Source organism: Alosa pseudoharengus, unplaced genomic scaffold (assembly GCF_046254945.1).
Source record: "Alosa pseudoharengus isolate Yale_2024_CS ecotype anadromous, Long Island Sound unplaced genomic scaffold, YU_APseudo_1.1 YU_APseudo_1.1_scf_7, whole genome shotgun sequence".
Taxonomy (NCBI): Eukaryota; Metazoa; Chordata; class Actinopteri; order Clupeiformes; family Clupeidae; genus Alosa; species Alosa pseudoharengus.
The window spans coordinates 10,726,613-10,746,233 of NW_027468859.1; the positions used below are offsets into that span (position 1 = coordinate 10,726,613).

General features: G+C 44.5%; 2 protein-coding genes across 2 annotated transcripts in view; both read right to left on the reverse strand.

Annotated features, from left to right (window-relative positions):
• The window catches only part of rab32a (RAB32a, member RAS oncogene family), a 30,657-nt gene extending 22,409 nt beyond the window's left edge, over positions 1-8,248 (reverse strand). Inside the window, exon 1 of the mRNA XM_076272518.1 lies at positions 7,803-8,248. Within this exon, the coding sequence (XP_076128633.1) occupies positions 7,803-8,016 (214 nt within the window). The 5' untranslated portion in view covers positions 8,017-8,248. The remainder of the gene's footprint in view (positions 1-7,802) is intronic.
• Positions 8,249-9,783: 1,535 nt separating this feature from the next.
• Positions 9,784-19,621, reverse strand: part of LOC143110320 (metabotropic glutamate receptor 1-like) — a 43,417-nt gene continuing 33,579 nt past the window's right edge. Inside the window, exons 4-9 of the mRNA XM_076273201.1 lie at positions 18,151-18,397; positions 17,451-17,622; positions 16,543-16,669; positions 13,900-14,129; positions 12,903-13,600; positions 9,784-10,456 (exon numbers count right to left, since the gene is read on the reverse strand). Coding sequence (XP_076129316.1) covers positions 9,784-10,456; positions 12,903-13,600; positions 13,900-14,129; positions 16,543-16,669; positions 17,451-17,622; positions 18,151-18,397 — 2,147 coding nt within the window. The remainder of the gene's footprint in view (positions 10,457-12,902; positions 13,601-13,899; positions 14,130-16,542; positions 16,670-17,450; positions 17,623-18,150; positions 18,398-19,621) is intronic.

The following is a 19,621-nucleotide window of genomic DNA, read 5'->3' on the forward strand; positions in this document are numbered from 1 at the left end:
TAAGCAGCATGGGAGCCATTATCTGCAAGTGGAAGGAACATCACTGCATCATCAACCGGCCATGCACAGGATCTCCTCGCAATATTTCTGACCAGGGAGTCAGAAGGATAGTCAATTCCAAGAGCCAAGGACCACTCGGAGAAAGCTCCAAAAAGACTTAAGAATTAAAAAAAAAATTCTTGACATTCTAAAGTGCATCGTCACTCGTCAAAAGTCTATTCAAATTTAGTAGGATGTCCAGTTCACATTGGGAGGGGTTTCACTATCAAAAGTGGAGCGCATGGCGAAACAAGGTGTTCCTAGGTCTTTTAATCAGTCATATGGGTGTGTTTGGGGCGTAACATCATTTTAAACCAATGAGAATGACATCTGTCATTCCCTTTAACGGCGCAACGCGGATATGTCAAATAAATGCATCGGTATTTTGGCATTCAAAGACGCATTTGAAGGAGGCTGCTTGCGAGACCGTATGGAATAGTTATTCTTAAACCATGCTTTACTAAAACCTAGCATAGCCTTCACGCATTTGCACTCGTCTATTATTTGAACTCATTGGCAAAGTGAAACTAACTTCACCAAGGAGTCAGTCAACGACAAGACAGTTATATGCAGTTACTTTCACTATTGACTGACAATGGGTTACCACCGAAAACATAGGCTGGAAAAAGCAACACTTACCCTAATGTTGCTCAAATGACTGATTAAAACAACATTTATCCTGCAGAGGAGTTGCTTATATCTCGTGACAGTGCGTCTTCAGCTGTGCTCCATACGTGTCTCTCGCCTCTCCCCTAATCACTTTTAACCGTCATTACCAATTTGCAAATGATGGTGAATAACTACTCATCATGAGATGTACAGTATTTCGTAATATCTTTATTCTAATTATGTTTCCCATTGTAATCGTGCAATTTGTAATGCTTTGCATGGACGTGTGCTGGTGTGCGTTCATGAATGATATAGGATGGTGCGTGCACCTGCCAATATGACTGTTGACATGCGCTCTTAAAATAGCATATGAACAACTCGCCATTGACTTCTGACCAGGTTTAGGTGGTGTATGATAGCGATTTTTAGACGCGCTAGTCCCCTCCCTAGGTTGTTAATTGCCACACCCCTGGGCGCAATGCTTAAAAAATAAACGTGCAAAATACCAAATTAAACTTTCCGCGGGTGAATAACGAATATTACGCCATGCGCTGGAGCCCAAAATACAGCCCTTTGGCTAATTACTGGGAAAAAAATGTAAGCGTTCAATACTTATTTCCACCATATATTTATTTTACTTGAATATTTTAACTTCCAAACTAAATGTCAAAATGAATGTCAGACGAAATTTAAAGTTTGACTGGCTGGATTTTGTATACAAAACATAGTGAAAACTGTCTACGGTCACTCTCACTCTCCCTTGCTAAAGAGCTAAATGGTTTAGTCCACCTGCGATTCATAATGTAGGCCTAGTCTATCTTTTGTTTATTTAGTTGAGCATCGCTAGTAGTGGACCGCTAATTGTTGTGTTGCTGGTGCAATGTCTTTCTCCAAGAAAGCCAAGTCAGGTTACCAAAAACAAAGGCCAAAACAGGAAAAAGAGAGACATCAAAATGAGGGGAAACAACTGCTAATAAACTTCTTTCCAAAGAAAGGTGAGCACAAACGTCAAAACACGAAATCCCATGGTGTTTGCTTGAATATCACCGCAATCATTAGTGCTAAAACGAACTGAGACAACCCATTGAAATAGCGGAAAATACACTTTCATAGGTTAGGCTACACATGTAATCTGAGGCATCTCGTGATCCAGCTCCATCTCCATCATTTTCAGAAAGACTGCATGGCGCCTGCTTGATTCAGTCCTGTTGTAGGCTACATGCTGATCATTATCACTAGGCTAGTGGTTTAGGGCGCGATTTTTTTTCTCTCCCTTTCTGTTTTCTTTAGTCTTAACTTTTTTTTTTTTTACTCAAGTAACGGATGGGATTTTTGATGTAGCGAAGTACAATACTTCACTCAAAATGTAATCAAGTAAAATGTAAAATACCGATTTTATAAACTACTTAAAAAATACAAAATACACAGAAAAACTACTCAATACAGTAACGTGAGTAAATGTATTTCGTTACTTTCCACCTCTGCAAAACACTTTGTGATGGTTAGCTTGTTACCTGTGACGATATGACAGTCATGGGCGGATTATGAACTTTCGGGCCCCTGAGCCCAGATGTATTAAGGGCCCCCCACTTATTGTCGTATATGTGGGAGAGGGGGGTTTGGGGTTCCTCCCCCAGAACATTTTTAATTTGTTTGATGTGATTTCCTGTATTCTGGTGCACAAACTCTTGACAAACAGATTAGCTCTGTTGTCAAAAATAGTTTTTACCAGCTCAGAATGATCTCCCACCTCAAATCTTTCCTATCTCACAACGACCTTGAGAAAGTTATCCATGCCTTTATTACAGCACGGCTGGATAATTGCAATTCCCTCTACCTTGGCCTTCCCCAATCCTCACTTAGACGTCTGCAGATGGTCCAAAACACAGCTGCGCATCTTCTAACTGGCACTAGGAGGCGTGAGCACATCATCCCCATTCTGGCCTCCTTGCACTGGCTCCCAGTTCTTTTTAGGATTCAGTTCAAAGTTTTATTAGTTGCTTTTAAGGCATTTAAAGGGCTGGCCCCAACCTACATCACCGACCTTGTACAGCCCTACTCAGTCCAAAGGTCCCTTCACTAGTTCACATTCCGTAATTTGCAAAAAGATATAATAGCATAATAGAAAAGCATGTTTGGCGAAGACCCTGGCCAGGGTCCTGAAGTGATTTGCGGGATCGCGCAGGAGTCAACTGCGCAGGCAGGAGTCGTGCAGGATTCCGCAATACACCCCAAAAAAAGATGAGGGACCCTATAGCCAGGACCACGCGAACAAATTTGACGGGAAAGCGCGAGGTGCGCTAATTCCCCCAGATCAGAGAGACTTGATCTGATATAAGAGTGAGCGTCGGAGGACCACGGGCCGAGAGTTTTGAGCGCTTGATCGGACAGGCCGTTATTTGCCGCATTGGTGGCTGCACCATAAAATAATGAGTAACGGCCTGCTGGGATTCCGATTTGCGTTAGAACAGCGTTGAGCTGCGTTTGAAACCAGAAGCAAGTAATGGGGCGTCCGTAGTCTGGAGGGGGGATCTTTCCATGCGATGGAAAAAATAATTAGCCAAATTGTATAGGGCTGCAGGAGAGAGTAGATGTTGAAAATGACAGCCCAAACACGCGGTTGTGAAGTTCAACATCTAATGCACCCCAATGTTTAGTAGGCTAGTAAGGCCTACGCAATTAAAATAGGCTGCTGTAGCTAACTGCGGTAGCTATAACGGCAAGAGAAATGATGAGCAGCAACACATTATTAGAGAGGATTCCGAGGAACAGAGCAGAGCTACATGCAGGTGCAGGTGCTCCCTTGGTCAGCTAGGGAAGTAACGGAGCAGAGCTACATGCTGGTGCAGGTGCTCCCTTGGTCAGCTAGGGAAGTAACGGAGCAGAGCTACACGCAGGTGCAGGTGCTCCCTTGGTCAGCTAGGGAAGTAACGGAGCAGAGCTACACGCAGGTGCAGGTGCTCCCTTGGTCAGCTAGGGAAGTAACGGAGCAGAGCTACACGCAGGTGCAGGTGCTCCCTTGGTCATCTAGGGAAGTAACGGAGCAGAGCTACACGCAGGTGCAGGTGCTCCCTTGGTCAGCTAGGGAAGTAACGGAGCAGAGCTACATGCAGGTGCAGGTGCTCCCTTGGTCAGCTAGGGAAGTAACGGAGCAGAGCTACACGCAGGTGCAGGTGCTCCCTTGGTCAGCTAGGGAAGTAACGGAGCAGAGCTACACGCAGGTGCAGGTGCTCCCTTGGTCAAATAGGGAAGGGCTTTAATATGCTGACACTCTCTGAACACAGAGGAAGGTGAAAAAACTCCCAGACATTTAAAGCGGAAAATTCCTTCCTTGCCCTCTTGGCAATAAGCGACAGAGCAACAGCTCATGTGTATCAGCTGCCTTACGGCCAACGCCGGCATTGAGTTAAAGCGATGCTCCCTTAAATACATTTTGTGATCACCACATAGATTATATTGTATTACTATTTCATGTAGACATGGTCTCAGATGAGATGCCGATACGGTAGCCTATAGGGTGGTGGCACCAATCCAGGGAAAGAGGGTGAGGGAGAACCAGGGACGCGGTCCCTGGCTGGGAAAAAATGCGGGCTCGAACGCGGTTCGCGCTGGCGGGAGATGATGGGGAAAGGGGAAAAAGTAGCGAGGCGGTCGCTACAGGGGAAGGGGGAGGAGGTTGCGCAGCACCCTAGGTAGACAAAGAGAAAAGTGGGGAGGGTTGATTAGCTGGAAAGAGAAAGAGGCCGTAGTAGTGGAAGGCAAGGTAGAGGGCTGCACGCGGGCTGCCATAACTTGCTGAGTTGAGTGAGCAGGGGGAAAAGCTGTTTAGGAATAGAGAAAGAGGCCGCCGTAGCGGAAGGCAAGGTAGTGGGCTGCACGCGGGCTGCCATAACTTGCGGAATTGAAAAACATGTTGCATGAACAGAGGGGGAGACGCCGGAGGAACGGAGCTCCGCGCTGCGGCGCTGGTGCTCGGTTGATCGGCTATAGTAGGAGAGGAAAGATAAACTTATTGTTGAAGGCGACGTAGGTCTGCTTTCCTTGCGAAACGAGGGCAATCGATCCTACATCCAACTCTGTTCTAATCAAAGATATGGTCCGCGGAGTAGCTCTTCTTCTTGCAAGCGGACGTAGGTCTGCTTTCCTTGCGAAACGAGGGCAATCGATCCTACATCCAACTCTGTTCTAATCAAAGATATGGTCCGCGGAGTAGCTCTTCTTCTTGCAAGCGGAGTGACGCCGATGCAGCAACTTCGGCAGATAGAGGCAGACTGCGAATAAATAACCTGTCTGATTGAAGAAGGCGTGGCAAATTCCGTCATGCTCCTCCCGAACATCCGTTTGTAAACGCCATTTAGATTTTCAAACAAAGGGCTTCTGCATGTGCCATGCTCATGGCTCAAACAGAGGGGTGATAGAACCTTTGCAGTTGCTGTTCCCCCTGGATATTAGATCCGGACCCTCCATGTCTGCCTTCAAATCCAGGCTAAAAACCCACCTTTACTCCCTGGCATTCCTTGTTCCCTAACTCTGTACTCCTGCTCATTCTCTGTATTTCTGTGTTGTTTGCCCTGATATTGAAGGTATCCTTTTATTCATGTTTTATATAATTGACTACTGGTCCAATGTGTTTTTTGTATTATTTGTTGTTTTAGTTATCCACTGTACAGCACTTTGGTCAGTTTATGCTGTGTGTAAATGTGCTTTATAAATTAAATGTATTTACTTACAGTGTATTTATTTACTAACTTACTTACTGTGTTGTCATAATTATCAGTGTGAATACACGTATGTGAATGTCTTGCCAGTTCCTGTGTACCGTGCAGGAACATGAACCTTTTTGTCACTTTTTGATAGCAGTACCCCTTTAGCATCATTTTCCAACAACCAGGGCACTCCGATGGACCTTCACAGAACTTTGCACATTGGAAAATACCACTTAAAGTGTACCTAGTATGTTATAAATTAACAGCAAGGGGTAAATACCAACTTTTACAATGCATTGTTTGTGATTGGAAAGTGACAGTCACTTGGCAGATGCAATCCCTGGCTGCTTATGCTATGCGTCTCAGTGATCACAATGCGTTTGCTTTGTAGAGAACAGAAAAGGGAGGGGTGTGTGTGTGTGTGTGTGTGTGGAGGGGTTGGGTGTTGGCATACCCCTCTGAAACTTCAAATAGCCCCGTTACCTAATTAAGACTGCTGGCACAGAGCCTTAAACTCAGCGACTTAATATGTTGAAGTGACAACCTTTTGTGAACAATGAGATCCAAAGTCAGCCTCTGGGTTAAGGCATAGATGCTCACCTTGGCAACAATTCCTTATGCTTAACTCAGCAAAGTGAGCCAAGGCATAGATATGAATAGTATATGAGCCAAGGCATTATTATGTCATTCATCAGGCTGAGCAGGAAGTGACAACATGTGTCATTTTTAAGTATAAGTATATATACTCTTTTGATCCCGTGAGGGAAATTTGGTCTCTTTTATCCCAATCCGTGAATTAGTGAAACACACTCAGCACACAGTGAACACACAGTGAGGTGAAGCACACACTAATCCCGGCGCAGTGAGCTGCCTGCAACAGCAGCGCTCGGGAAGCAGTGAGGGGTTAGGTGCTTGCTCAAGGGCACTTCAGCCGTGCCTACTGGTCGGGGTTCGAACAGGCAACCCTCCGGTTACAAGTCCGAAGCGCCAACCAGTAGGCCACGGCTGCCGCGGGTCCTTAACAACATATGATCATGTGAGGAAACTGGAGTGAGTTAATGGATAACTAGTCAGTGGCTAGTCACACAAAGAAGCACTTGTGAGACATCTGCACGTGTGTGTCAGTGTGAAAAGGGGGTGGGTAAGGGGTGGGGGGAGGGGTGCAGGGATGCCCTCTATACATGTGACAGGCTTTTAGAAAGTGCTGAATCATGGTTTACCTGAGATGAAATGTGACTGCGCAGCTTTTGTTCCCTGGCTGATGCCCCACCCCCATTCATATCTGAGTGACATATTGTTCCGAGCTATGTCACAATTATGAAATCAGACACAAACTCTTTCATGCTCTCTGTCACACACACACACTTTGCCTCACTTTCTCTGTCACGAAACACACACACACACACACCATGATTTAGCCTAATAGCCTATAGCCTATAACTGCATTTCGTTGTATCTGTAGGCTACCTGTACTTTGCACAATGACAATAAAGTTGAATATAATATAATCTAATAGCCTATAGCCTATGATCTATAACAAACGGTAGGCTATAGCCAAATATTGTCTACTGCAATAATCTCTCAGTGATCCATAGTAAGTGGTCATGTTTTTCTGACTTGTCTTGTCCGTCTTATTACCGTTGTAACTAGATAATTAACGAGAAAGTAAGTTCAGAACGCGCCGGTTGGTTTAGTTTGAGGCGCACGAACCCTGTTGGTTGGCTGGACATCCGAGGTGAGGCGCGAGAGTGCGAGCGGCTTGACATGAACCTGCGAAAGCGTTTCAACCTGTAGGAATGGGTGTGACTCAAGACTATTCGGCGTTCTTTTCCCCTTCTATTATACATGTCTTCTTCCTTCTCCAGTAGGCTACTCTTCTTTGTCTTTCTTTTCGTCTACTGTCGCTCTCAACGTGTTCTTCAATCCCTCCCCATTGCTTTTTCACTGGCGCTGTGCCTGATAACATGACCTACATTTCGTTGTTAATTATCCTCGCTAACTTGATCACAACACCACACCAAAACACTCAGAGGCTCGGTTGTCTTCTTGGCAGAGTATTTAAGTAGATATGTCACGGGGAAACACATGCATATGCTCTAAACAAGCAAAACTATTAGATAGTTGTCTTAGGTCTTTACAACCACACAAAAACAATAATAAATGGCAAGCGTGTTCTAGTTATGGAGAACGGCAAAACTCGTGACATGTGGAGAATGGAATTCAGCACATTACTCTCTCAGCTGTGTAGGCTACTCCACTGTGGACGGCCCATCCAAAGCTACATAATCACGTAAAGCACATAAGAAAACTTCTATCAGGGTGTACAACCACGCACGCAAGCACAGCACACGCGCTCACACACAGGGAAATACCCGCTGCATGTTGCCAAACAGGTGACGTTTGACGTTGAGGTAGGTTAGATAGTTTCAGTCAGGTGAAACGTCTTACCTGCTATGTCCCATAGCTGCAGTCTGACCAGCGTTTTACTGTCCCAATTAATTACTTTTAGTGCGAAATCCACGCCGATGGTTGCCCGGTAGTGTTGGGAGAAAAGTTGGTGAACGTACCGCTTGATGATGCTGGTCTTCCCCACCCCCAGTTCGCCTATTACCAACACTTTAAATAAATACTCTTTACATTCCGTAACTGAACCTCCGGCCATGGCACACAACAACTCCGGTGACAGTTGAAAGGGAAAAGGTTTCACAAACTTTCAAGTTCCGCTACTTCCTCTTTTTCAGTTTAGAGCGTTATAAATGCGATGTAGCAGCGGCCCGTCGGGTGGGTGGTAAGGGAGTAGAACGCACTGTGCCTCACTCCTCTCCTCCTCCTACCCAACAACCACCTGATAAGTCACAGGACCGGAAGAGTCGAGTCTCGGATAAACTTTCTTTAGTTCACTTTTTATCCTTGTCTGGTCCGTGGTTGGGCGCTGAGGGGAGCCGTGGGTCCAGCGGGCGGTAATCTACCGTAGGCTAGTGCACTACTCACTCACGAGACAGACAACATGCTGAGTTCACGCTGAGTTGTATCAGGCTTACAGAACGTGATTTAAACCTCGAGACCTTTTTGCATTTTATGACCGTTTCCTGATGGCTTTAACCACACGTCCTTATCAGGGGCGCTATTTGTTTGCGAATTAACTAGACCAAAATAAATATTAACAGAACAGTGATTAACTATAAAAGTTTTATTTTACAGCATCAGATTGTTTTGTCTAAAACAAATCCCTGTCCAAAATGACAATGAAATGATTACTTTAATTACCTCACGTGTACTGAATAATTTAACCCCACTAAAAGACAGTAACATAAACATTTTCATAGTATAACAATTATAATAGCTTATTACATAAATGTTTCTTAATAACCTGAAAGGTTGCGTCCTAGCACTTCTATAAATCCTAATTCCGTGAACTAGTACAGATTTTTTAAATTACAGAATCAGTCAAAGCTTGATTTACTGTGCACCATCTTACCACTAGAAGCAACTAGCCCATTTAAATTCATAAATATTTCTGAAAGAAAGCACAGCTTAATTGGTTTCCGCAACTCTACTCAGCATCAAAAGCAAAAGAAAAAACTTTCACAATATTCTGAAAGACACGTTTCAAATGTATAAATATGTAACATTCTAATCATATTGTACAAACATTTATGGTACAAACTGACCATCGGTGTGGAAAAGGCGCAAGGCTGAACGGTATACAAACATCCAAAAATGCTTTTCTCTGAACAAACAGAATGGACAGAGAATACAACACTGGAATGTAACAAAAGACAGTTCTTTGAAACTTCTGTGTACTTCAATCAATGAGTCCTGATCAAACTGCAGAACATAGACTAATGATTTAACAGTACAATCAAGTCCCATTCACTGAAATACGACCAATGATAAGTGTATGGGTACAGGGTGTGCAACAGAAGAATTGTGAGTGTAAATTGATCCCTGTTTGTGTGTGTGTGTGTGTGTGTGTGTGGCTTTTTTTCAGTTTATCAGTATAAACTGGGTGTTTGTGTTTTGCTGTAAGGTGTAAGGCAATCAGCCCAAGCAGAGAAAAAAAGGAGGGGGGAAGGTGACCTTTGAGTTTCAAAGGTGAAGACCGCTGTAGAAGTTAAGACAGAATTCCATCATATCGTTACATCTACTGTCTTTTCCACATTTCTCCTCAAGTACAGAGTTTTTCAAGTTTTTATTTCCAATGAGGTGTGTCATCCGGATCCATTCTGATTAATTCCTCAGGTCATTACAGGGACAAGACTTGGCAAGCCACCAAAAGGATATCTCAAGATAAATTATTCAGGCGAGTAGATGAATTCCATGTGTATGTATCTTTGCGTGTGTGTGTGTGTGTGTGCCGGTGCCCACCTGTGTGTGTGTGTGTGTGTGTGTGTGTGTGTGTTAATGGGTGTATAATCGCTTGGGAGACTCAAAGTGTCGAGGAGCTGTGCCTACAGTTAATCTGAGTGATAGTGCCAGGGAGCAGGACTTCGGAGGAACTGAGGTCGTTTCCGTGGGAGACGGGCGACCCGGGCCTCGAGATGTCTCTGAAGGGAGACGGCGGGGTCAACAGAGTCATCTTGCTCTGGGACTCCGCCTCTTCCTCTTCAGAGAGGAAGTCCTCCATGAGGTCAAATGCCCCGCCACCATCCAGTACCCCGCCTTCATCCATGAACAGAGGCAGCTGATTGGTCAACGACGGCTCATCAGAGGTGGCCACCAACAAGTGATCCGTGGGAACATTAGTACTCAGCGTGTCCAGCGACCCCCCCTGCTGCCCGTCGTTGGTACACTCCTCCGTCTTAACGGACAAATCAGAGAGTATCCCTCCTTCCTCCCGGGCTGAACCAACCGTGTGATGAGGGTGTGATGGCGTCATCCCCTGGTCCTCCTGCGAGGTCTTGTGTTCTTGCTGGGGGTGGGAAGCGGGGGTGCGCGGGGGCGTTTGGGAGCTAGTTAGGGGTCGGATGATTGCTGTCTGGCTTGGGGGGGGCGCTGGTCTCGTCGCACACACAGACTGGCGGGGGGGCTGGGGCGTCTGCTGAGGTGTCGTCTGTGGTCTGCCACCTGAGTCAGACCAGCACATAGACTTTCCATTAGAACTACGAATGAGACAGAGACCGCGGGTTACTCTCCGACAAAGGAAGCAAACAAACAAACAAGCATCATCAACATCATGAGTATCGTCATCAACCACTATCATCATTAGTCCAATTAGGGTTATTAATGATTAATGATCATGCAACAGGCCGACTGTGTCTGACTAAATGATTGTATGAGTATTAGTAATCGTAACATTTATTAATTTATTTATTTTCTTAAGGGCAATAAAATCTGGCCTAATTTTTTAAGCCACAACAATGAATTTCACAAAACTGAATGAAACTGAACTGTGCTACAATTAACTTATATGAATTTCAATTCAATTCAATTCAATTCAATTAAATAGCACTGAGGTGAACTAAACAAAACTCTGTGTGAAAGTGAGAGCCATCTTGAAGAGAAAATCACTAGTTGAACATTTTGCCGTGCCCCTCTCAGCATACATTGAAGAGAAGGGTATGTTAGAAGTTAGTTATATAAAGGGCAGTCAGTAGCAGCCAATTGTGTTAATTTTACATATTGTTTGTGTGTGTGTGTGTATTTGTCTGAGGCCATTCGCTATTGTGTGCACATCTACTACGTACAATCTACTATATTCACTCAAATATTTAACCAAACGTCAAACAGCAAATTTGCACAGACAAGAAAAAAAAAAGCTTTAGAATTGAGTTTCTCAAGTCCTGGAAATATTATCAAGATGGCCTTATTTGATAATGTCAATTCCCTCCTAAAGGGCAGAGTGGGAAAATAAATGGAAGCATACCTGAGTATTACAGAAAAAAAATGTAAGTCAAATTGAGATTTTAATTAGCTCTAGTCTCTAACCTCCTTTTTCAAGGCAGCAGCAGTGGCTATATAATCAGACCCTGATATTGTAATGTTAGTGACTTTACATTCATAATTTAACTAGACACAAACTAAGATTAGTTATCGAATCAGGTGAAAAGTAAGATACATTATTGTGTTTGGTTTACATTGGTTGATTTCCAATAGCTGTTGACTCAGGTTTTTTAAAAAGCGTTGGTTAGTAATGGTTCATTAGCATTGGTTATTGAATGAACCCTCAGTAAAGTATCATTAGTGCTTTTAGAATGGCAAGTCCTCCTGTTTAATGAATTACAGGTAAAGTCATGCATTTACTGTATGTGATGTTTGGCTAGGAAAGTGACTGTTTGAATAATGTTTATAGTCATGCTTATAGGCATAATGGTTTAAAGTTTCTAAATCATTAAAAAGGATAGTAAAACCTGTCAACAATGAGCGTCCACGATTCAAGTAAATACGGTAATCCTTGTTGTAAATACGGTAATTCTTGTTGTAAATACGGTAATGCTTGTTGTAAATACGGTAATGCTTGTTGCAGAATTAGTATCAAAATCAGTGTTATTAGTATGATCATCATGGTCAAGGCTCTGCACACATTGTCATGCACTTTTCCTATGTACAGCTTATAAAGCCTTATGAAGTGTTCAAACATCCTATGTCTCTCTCCCTGCCCTACCACTCTTAGTCCATACTGCACACTCAAATGAAATTAAATCTGCTAAAATATGTCAGGCATCTCCGGAGACAGCCAAAATAAGCCCCAGAGAACACATGCTTTGGCTTTATCGTGATTGGGTTACAAAAAGAGAAAAACGCATGAAGAAAATGGAGAAGAAGCGGTGTAGGAGAGAAAATAAAGGGGAGGGAAGAGGGAGAATGAGGATAGAGATAGCGAGAGAGAAAGAGAGAGAGAGAGAGACGAAAGAACGAGAGAAGAAGAGAGGGAGCAGAGTCTTCTTCTCTGAACACACAACTCCAGACACACTCCATTTGGCAGCAGGGAGAGAGAAACATGGCAGAGTGATGGTCAGAGATGAGACTTAAACACATATAGACACACACATACACACACGCAGACACACACACACACACACACACACACACACACTCACATACATTCACAGTCACACACTCCTTAAACACTCAAACATGCACGTGCATGCACACACACACACATACAGTACATACACATTGATCCCTTAAACACTCAAACATGCTCACACACTCACAACACTCATATACTCAAAACACTCACACGTACACATTTACACACACAAATGCATATATGCATGAACGTATGTACGCACACTTCAATGCCTCTTCAACACACATGCAGTCTTCTAACCTTATTTCCTAATTGTGAGAAGTGGTACTCTTTTTAATGGGAAGATAATAATGCATATTTGTCCATTTTCATGTGAGTATGTGTATCCTTGAGGGGTTGAAATGCATTTGAAAGCAAAAGCTGACCTTTAGCAGCATTAAATGTACTGTCTGCATAAACAATATCTATCTAAGACAATGGCTAGCACCCTCCCAGTCAACAATTTGCTAAGGCGTCTGCCTGTCACTCACTTTCCACTCCCGGGATTGGCCGTGGTTGCCGGTGGGGCAGTGGACGAGTTGTTATTCGTCTTCTTGCGTCGGAAGATGTTGAGGATGCTGTTGTTGCGCCGGACAGCCGTCTTGCCGTCGCCGACGTGCATGCGTACCACGTCCGACGTGGTGAAGGCGCTCCGAACGTTGCGCTCGGGCTTGACGATGATGATGTACATCTTGGGCGTGAACATGAAGGTCAGCGCCACGGTGACGCTCAGGCTGACGGAGAAGGAGGTGGTGATGATCTTGTAGTTGGAGCCGAAGTAGATGGGCACGAAGGCCAGCCAGATGATGCACGTGGTGTACATGGTGAACGCGATGTACTTGGCCTCGTTGAAGTTAGCCGGCACGTTGCGCGTCTTGAAGGCGTAGTAGGTGCAGCTGAGGATGAGGAGGCCGTTGTAGCCCAGCGGCGCCACCATGCTCACGGTGGACGTGTTGCAGATGAGGAAGACCTCGCTGATGGACGGGTAGGACTTGACGGGCTCTGGCGGCTCCATGATGATCAGGACCACCTCCAGGGTCAGCTGGAGGCTGATGAGCATGGAGGCGATGAACACCTGGGCCCAGGCGCTCATGAAGCGCGGCTTGCGCGTGCAGATCTTCTTCTTGCTGCCAGCCAGGATGCGGGCGATGCGGTTGGTCTTGGTGACCAGCGCCGAGTAGCACATGGCCGACGAGAGGCCCACCAAGAGACGCTGCAGGTAACATGACACCACCTGGAGGGAGGGACAAGGATGGAAGGGTTATGATACACAGAGCAACTTATAGCGTGTGTGTGTGTGTGTGTATGTGAGGGGCGTAAGACAGACATACACACACAAACACATATTCACACACACACACACACACACATACAGCATACACACACACACATAAACATACACCACACTATCACATACACACATACCCACAGACATACATGCACACATTCATACACACGGCACACATACACATACACCACACGCACACATACACATACAACACACACACATACACCACACACACACACACACACCGTAGGCCGGGCGATGAGTGTGAAGGGGCAGATGTAGCCCAGGAAGATGCCAATGAGGATGATGTAGCAGAGCTCGCGGCTGGACGACTTGACCACGGGCGTGTCACGGTACTGGATGAAGATGAAGGTGACGAAGAGCGTGACCAGGATCCCCAGGCACGAGAACACCACGGCAACAATGGACTCCACGGCGCTCCACTCCAGGTACATAAGAGGCAGCGGTTCACAGACTAAGGCAGAGAGAGAGAGAATTTTTTCAAAATCTCTTTATTACAATCTTAAAAATACATCAAGATCAACTTGACACTGTACTCAAAAAGTAAAAATGAGGAAAGTTATTAATTAAAGAAATGTGCAATCTGTAGCTTGTCATTATCAACAATACACATCACGCTGTTGTAGCACCATTTTTCCTCAAAAACATCAAGAATCTTCATAGATTTGTAAAAATGAAAATCAATCAACATACAACACCTTACAGGAATAGAAAACACCATTAAGATCAAGAGAGATGAGAGAGGGAGAGAGAGAGAAAGGTCCTATATTCAAGATGTCCAACCCCAGAGTTTTGTACCCCCCACCCCCACCCCCCCACCTTTTAATGGTCTTCTTATGTGACTCAGTGGGGTTTGGCAACACTGTACTCAAACAGCGCTTGAACACATGCTTTCATGCAAGCAACTTTAAATTTGAATTTGAATTTGAGAAAGATAGACAGGGAGAGATAAAAAAGAGACAGAGAGTCAGAAAACGAGGGAGAAAGGAGAGTGAGGGAGGGCATAGAGAAGAATGGTGTATAGGATGGATAGAGGAAGAAAGAGAGAGGAGGAGTGGAGATACAGAGAGAATGTGATGGTGTAATGGGACTTTCAGATTGGAAGTGGTATGAGCTTTAGTACGATTGCTGCTGGGTAAAGCGCAAAATAGTAGTCGCCATCACACACCAGGGTCAAAGTTCAACATTGTTGAACTCTGACCGCAGTGTACAAGAAGGCTAGCTGAGCAGCAGGCCGTTCTTGCACTGTGCAAGCTATCGGAAATAATTAAGCAATATGGCACGAGTGAGAATGGGGTTGGTAAAGGATATAGTATATTTGAATGGGGAAATGAGGTTTTCTTGAGGAGACCGCACACTCTAGCAGCTCATATGCCAATAGTTTAATACAAAAGAAACAACGTTTCGGCCTATGGCCTTTCTCAAGTTGAGAAAGGCCATAGGCCGAAACGTTTCTTTTGGTTCGGCCATAGGCACAAGGCCGGAGAATGAGTGCCACTTGTAACCACAGCTGTGGGTATATCTTTTATCGTCATTTATCCTTAATTAGATAGATAGATAGATAGATACTTTATTGATCCCCAGGGGAAATTCAAGTGCAATTTTCTCACTCAAAAATTGTGACAATAATACTAAATGTGATGTAATGGAATCACTGCTCTCGTTTGAGTCTACTAGTGGTTAACAGCCTGAGTGGGCATGTCCTGGGATGTTGCCACTCTGGAACGCCACTCGTCCAATCAGAAATGAATAAATAGTTTAACTTAACAGTTGTGTAATGGGTTTGAGAGTGCGGCGGTGCCGTTGTCCTATCCTATGTGTAAGGCGCTTTAGAGATGGGAGACAGGTTGTGGGAAAGAGAAAAAGGTAAAGAGGAGAGAGGAGACGAGACGAGACGAGAGGAGAAAAAGGAGTGGACAAGGACGAGGCTGAGAGAACCAAAAGAGATGGAGTGAAAAGATAGGGCCCTGTACGCTGCTGAATCGGAATCAGAAAGAATGAGACGGACAAACCATTACCAGTGAAGGCATGCAAAGGGAAGAAATGTGACTGTCTAAACAAGCTCCACAAAATGGACACTCAGGTGGGGAGTCGGCCATTCCTTGCGTTTCTTCACAAGGACGTCACGGATGGATGGACAGACGGATGAATGGTTGATTAGATGATTGGCATACACACACAAGTGAAGCAGCACTCAAACAACGAGCACGGCTCAAACACTTTGACCAAGGACTCGATGCACTTCTTATCGTCTATTACTGACCAGGCTGCTCAAAGGATGACTCGATGGATGTCGATGGATGGATGGATGGATGGATGGATGGGTTGATGGGTGGATGGACGAGGGCCTGAACAGTGAAAAGTCATTAGCATTTGCATAGAAGGACAGACTCTTGGAGGAGTGAATAGACAGATGGCCTTGAAGGCTATTCTTTGCACTTCTCATTACATCCTCTGGTCTATGGGTTCATCAGCAGGGACGGTGGAATGACAGGACTTTATTTGTCATTTATAAGTTCATCATAATGGCAATGGAAGGACACACTAATAGATGAATAGATGAATGGATGGGTGGATGGATGGATGGATGGATGGATGGATCATTTCATACGGAATGCCTGTTGACTGCATAGTTAAATGTCAAACAGAAGAATAGAGCGGAACGTCTTATCCTCTTCACACTTCACAAGGATTGATGGATGGATGGATTAATGAGTGGATGGATGCACTGTCAGATGACTGCATAGTTGAATGGCAAACATCCTCTTCACAGCTGAGTTCGTGGAAGGACAGACAGACTGATCGATGGCTGAGTGGATGGTGGGATGGTGGGATGGATACGGCCGCAGAGGGAGGGGTGCGCCTACATTGCAGGTCCTCGTCTGGCCACCAGCCAAGGTCGCAGGCTCGACAGGTGAACTCGTCCTGCACGATCTCGTTGTCCTTACAGGTGGTGCAGATCCAACAGCAGCTCACCTCCCCCTTACGGATCACCTGCATGGGGTCGGAGGTGAGAGTTGCAAGGTCACGGCAGGGTTAGGGGGGCAGACAGCTGTGTTCACACACACAAAAACAACACAAAATGAACCACACACACACACACACACACACACACACACACACACACACACTCACACACACACACACACACACTCACACAAGCACAAGCACACACACCAAAACAGACTCGCAGAAACAATAACTGACCTTTATCTGACTCACTTCAAATTGAGCAGACCATCATTCATACTGTACACACACAAATATAAAAACAAACACACACACACACACACACACACATACATATGCACACACACACACAACAACAATGACCTTGAGTGATCTTGGTCTTGTTTGTGGACTACAGACTAAGTGCACACAATACACACACAACAGATTTTAATCACACACACAAACACACTGACCTTGATCTTCCATTTTGAGCAGGGCTTGCTGAAGATGAAGCACACCATCATACACACACATAAAACTTTTCAGCACACACACACACACACACACACACACACAAACACACAACCCTTTATCACACTCGTATTAAACACCCACACACACACACACACACACACACACACACACACACACACACACACACACACACACACAACCCTTTATCGCACTCATATCAAACACACACACACGCAAACACACACACACACATACACACACACACACACACAACCCTATAACACACTCATATCAAACACACACACACACACTCGCGCGCACACACACACACACACACACACACACACACCTTGATCTGCCCTCTGGAGCAGGGCTCACTGCAGACGGAGCGCACCATCTCGCTGCGGTTCATCAGAAGCTTGTCGTCGTCCACACTCAGCATCCCCTCATGCCACATGCCCACGTTGATGTAGTCATAGCGACCAGTGTGTTCCACATACTGCAGGTTCATAATGTCATACCTAAACGCACAAACACACACACACACACACAAGGAGGGAGGACAGGTGTGTGAGATATGACGCGTCACAGTTGCTAAGAGGCTGGACACACACACACACTCACTTTCTCCCACAATAGAGTAATGAATAGTGAAAGGTAATTTTCCAACCTGTCATATCTGGTACAGCACACACAGTATGGGGGGCTAGTTTGAGTGAGTGAATGTGTGTGTGTGTGTGTGTGTGTGTGTGTGTGTGTGTGTGTGTGTGTGTGTGTGTGTGTGTGTGTGTGTGTGTGTGTGTGTGTGTGTGTGTGTGTGTGTAAAAATGCATAGTGTGTGTTCAGGGTGTGTGTATGTGTGTAATACTGAGGGGAGGAGTGAGTGATAACGATACACACACACACACACACACACACACACACAAACTCTCTGCCCACACGTATGGCAAACAACCACATAAAATACATATTTCATGTCATATAACATATAATCACCGCTTCATACATCTCTGTCTCTCTCACACACATAGACACACACACACACACACCTGCCCAACGTGTCTCCATTCTCATCAAAGTACACCTCCTCTCCCGACACCCCTGTAAAGGACGTCTTGAGTAGGTAATCCAGCAGGTAGCGTCCGTCCACAGGATCCATGGCGTCACACAGTCCAGAACGTTCTGGGCAGAGTGCCTGCTGCATGTCGTGTAGGCCGTGGGCCATGGCGTAGATGGCGTTGATGACGAAGCCCATCTTGCTGTCCTGGACATAGTGCTCACGCAGGCTCTCGTTGCCTGCGTTCAACCAGACACAGCAGAGAAGCAAGACACTTTTTGTCAGAATAAGGATCAGAATCAGGATCAGAATCAGAATCAGAATCCAGATCAGAATCAGAATCAGAATCCGATCAGGATCGGGATGAAGATTAGGATCAGCTTGTATTCACCAAATACTTCACATACAAGACATTTGGTTCCAGTTGTTGGTGTCACTTTGGTGTACAGTAAATAGACAATGTCTGAGTGACAATAGATAGACAATAAACACATACACACATACACTATTAAATATATAATCGCCATAATCACGCTGAAGAAGGACATCTTGCCCAAAACGTGATTTTAAAAAGTTTACAAAAACTTTTCCTTTATTCATGAAGTTTATATTGACGCTCAGGAGGATTTACAGTTGCACCCAGATGAAACTATACTAAGGTGTTATTTATATACAAACAGTACACAATAAAAAAGCAAATAACATTTAAATGACAAAGTAATTGTTACAGTCTTCCCCAGAACTATAAAGAATAACAATTCTAAAACATTTCCTTCTCTTTCTACCTCACTCTCTCTCTCTCTTTCTTTATCTCACTCTCTCTCTCTCTTTCTTTATCTCACTCTCTCTCTCTCTCTTTCTCTGTGTAACAGCCATTCTCTGCCACTCAGACCTATTTCGGTTCATGCTGAGCCTGATTACATGTAATTCTACCTGTTACTGCAGGACCCATAATCAGTACAATATGTGGACTGCATCACAAACACTACAAAGATCAATTTTACACTTAAGACACCAAATAAAGATTTGATCTGAAAACCACTAATAATAAACACAGGCACTAAAAAGTTCTCTGCAACTTTTATACCATTTAAGAACATAATATCTATGCAAATGAAGAGTCTTAAATTCAAAACATCTTGTATTTTCCTCACTTTGGCATTCGCATATTGTGTTAATTTGAAGGTAGCCGTAGAGTAGCTACTGGTAAATAAGCAAGCTCCACGTAGGAGAAACAGACCTGCAAGAACAAAAGACCAAGACGTCAAAACTTAACACCATTCAGATGACGAGCATACAATAAGCCTGAGTCGGAGGATTGAGAGAACACTGGCATTTAGCTGTGAGATGTTGTTCAAAGTCATGGCTGAAAGTCAAAGTCATCAGAACATATTGAGATTCATAAGTACATTGCCGAGATATTGAAGTAATGTGGCTAGATGACTTTGAGACTGTAAGTGCTA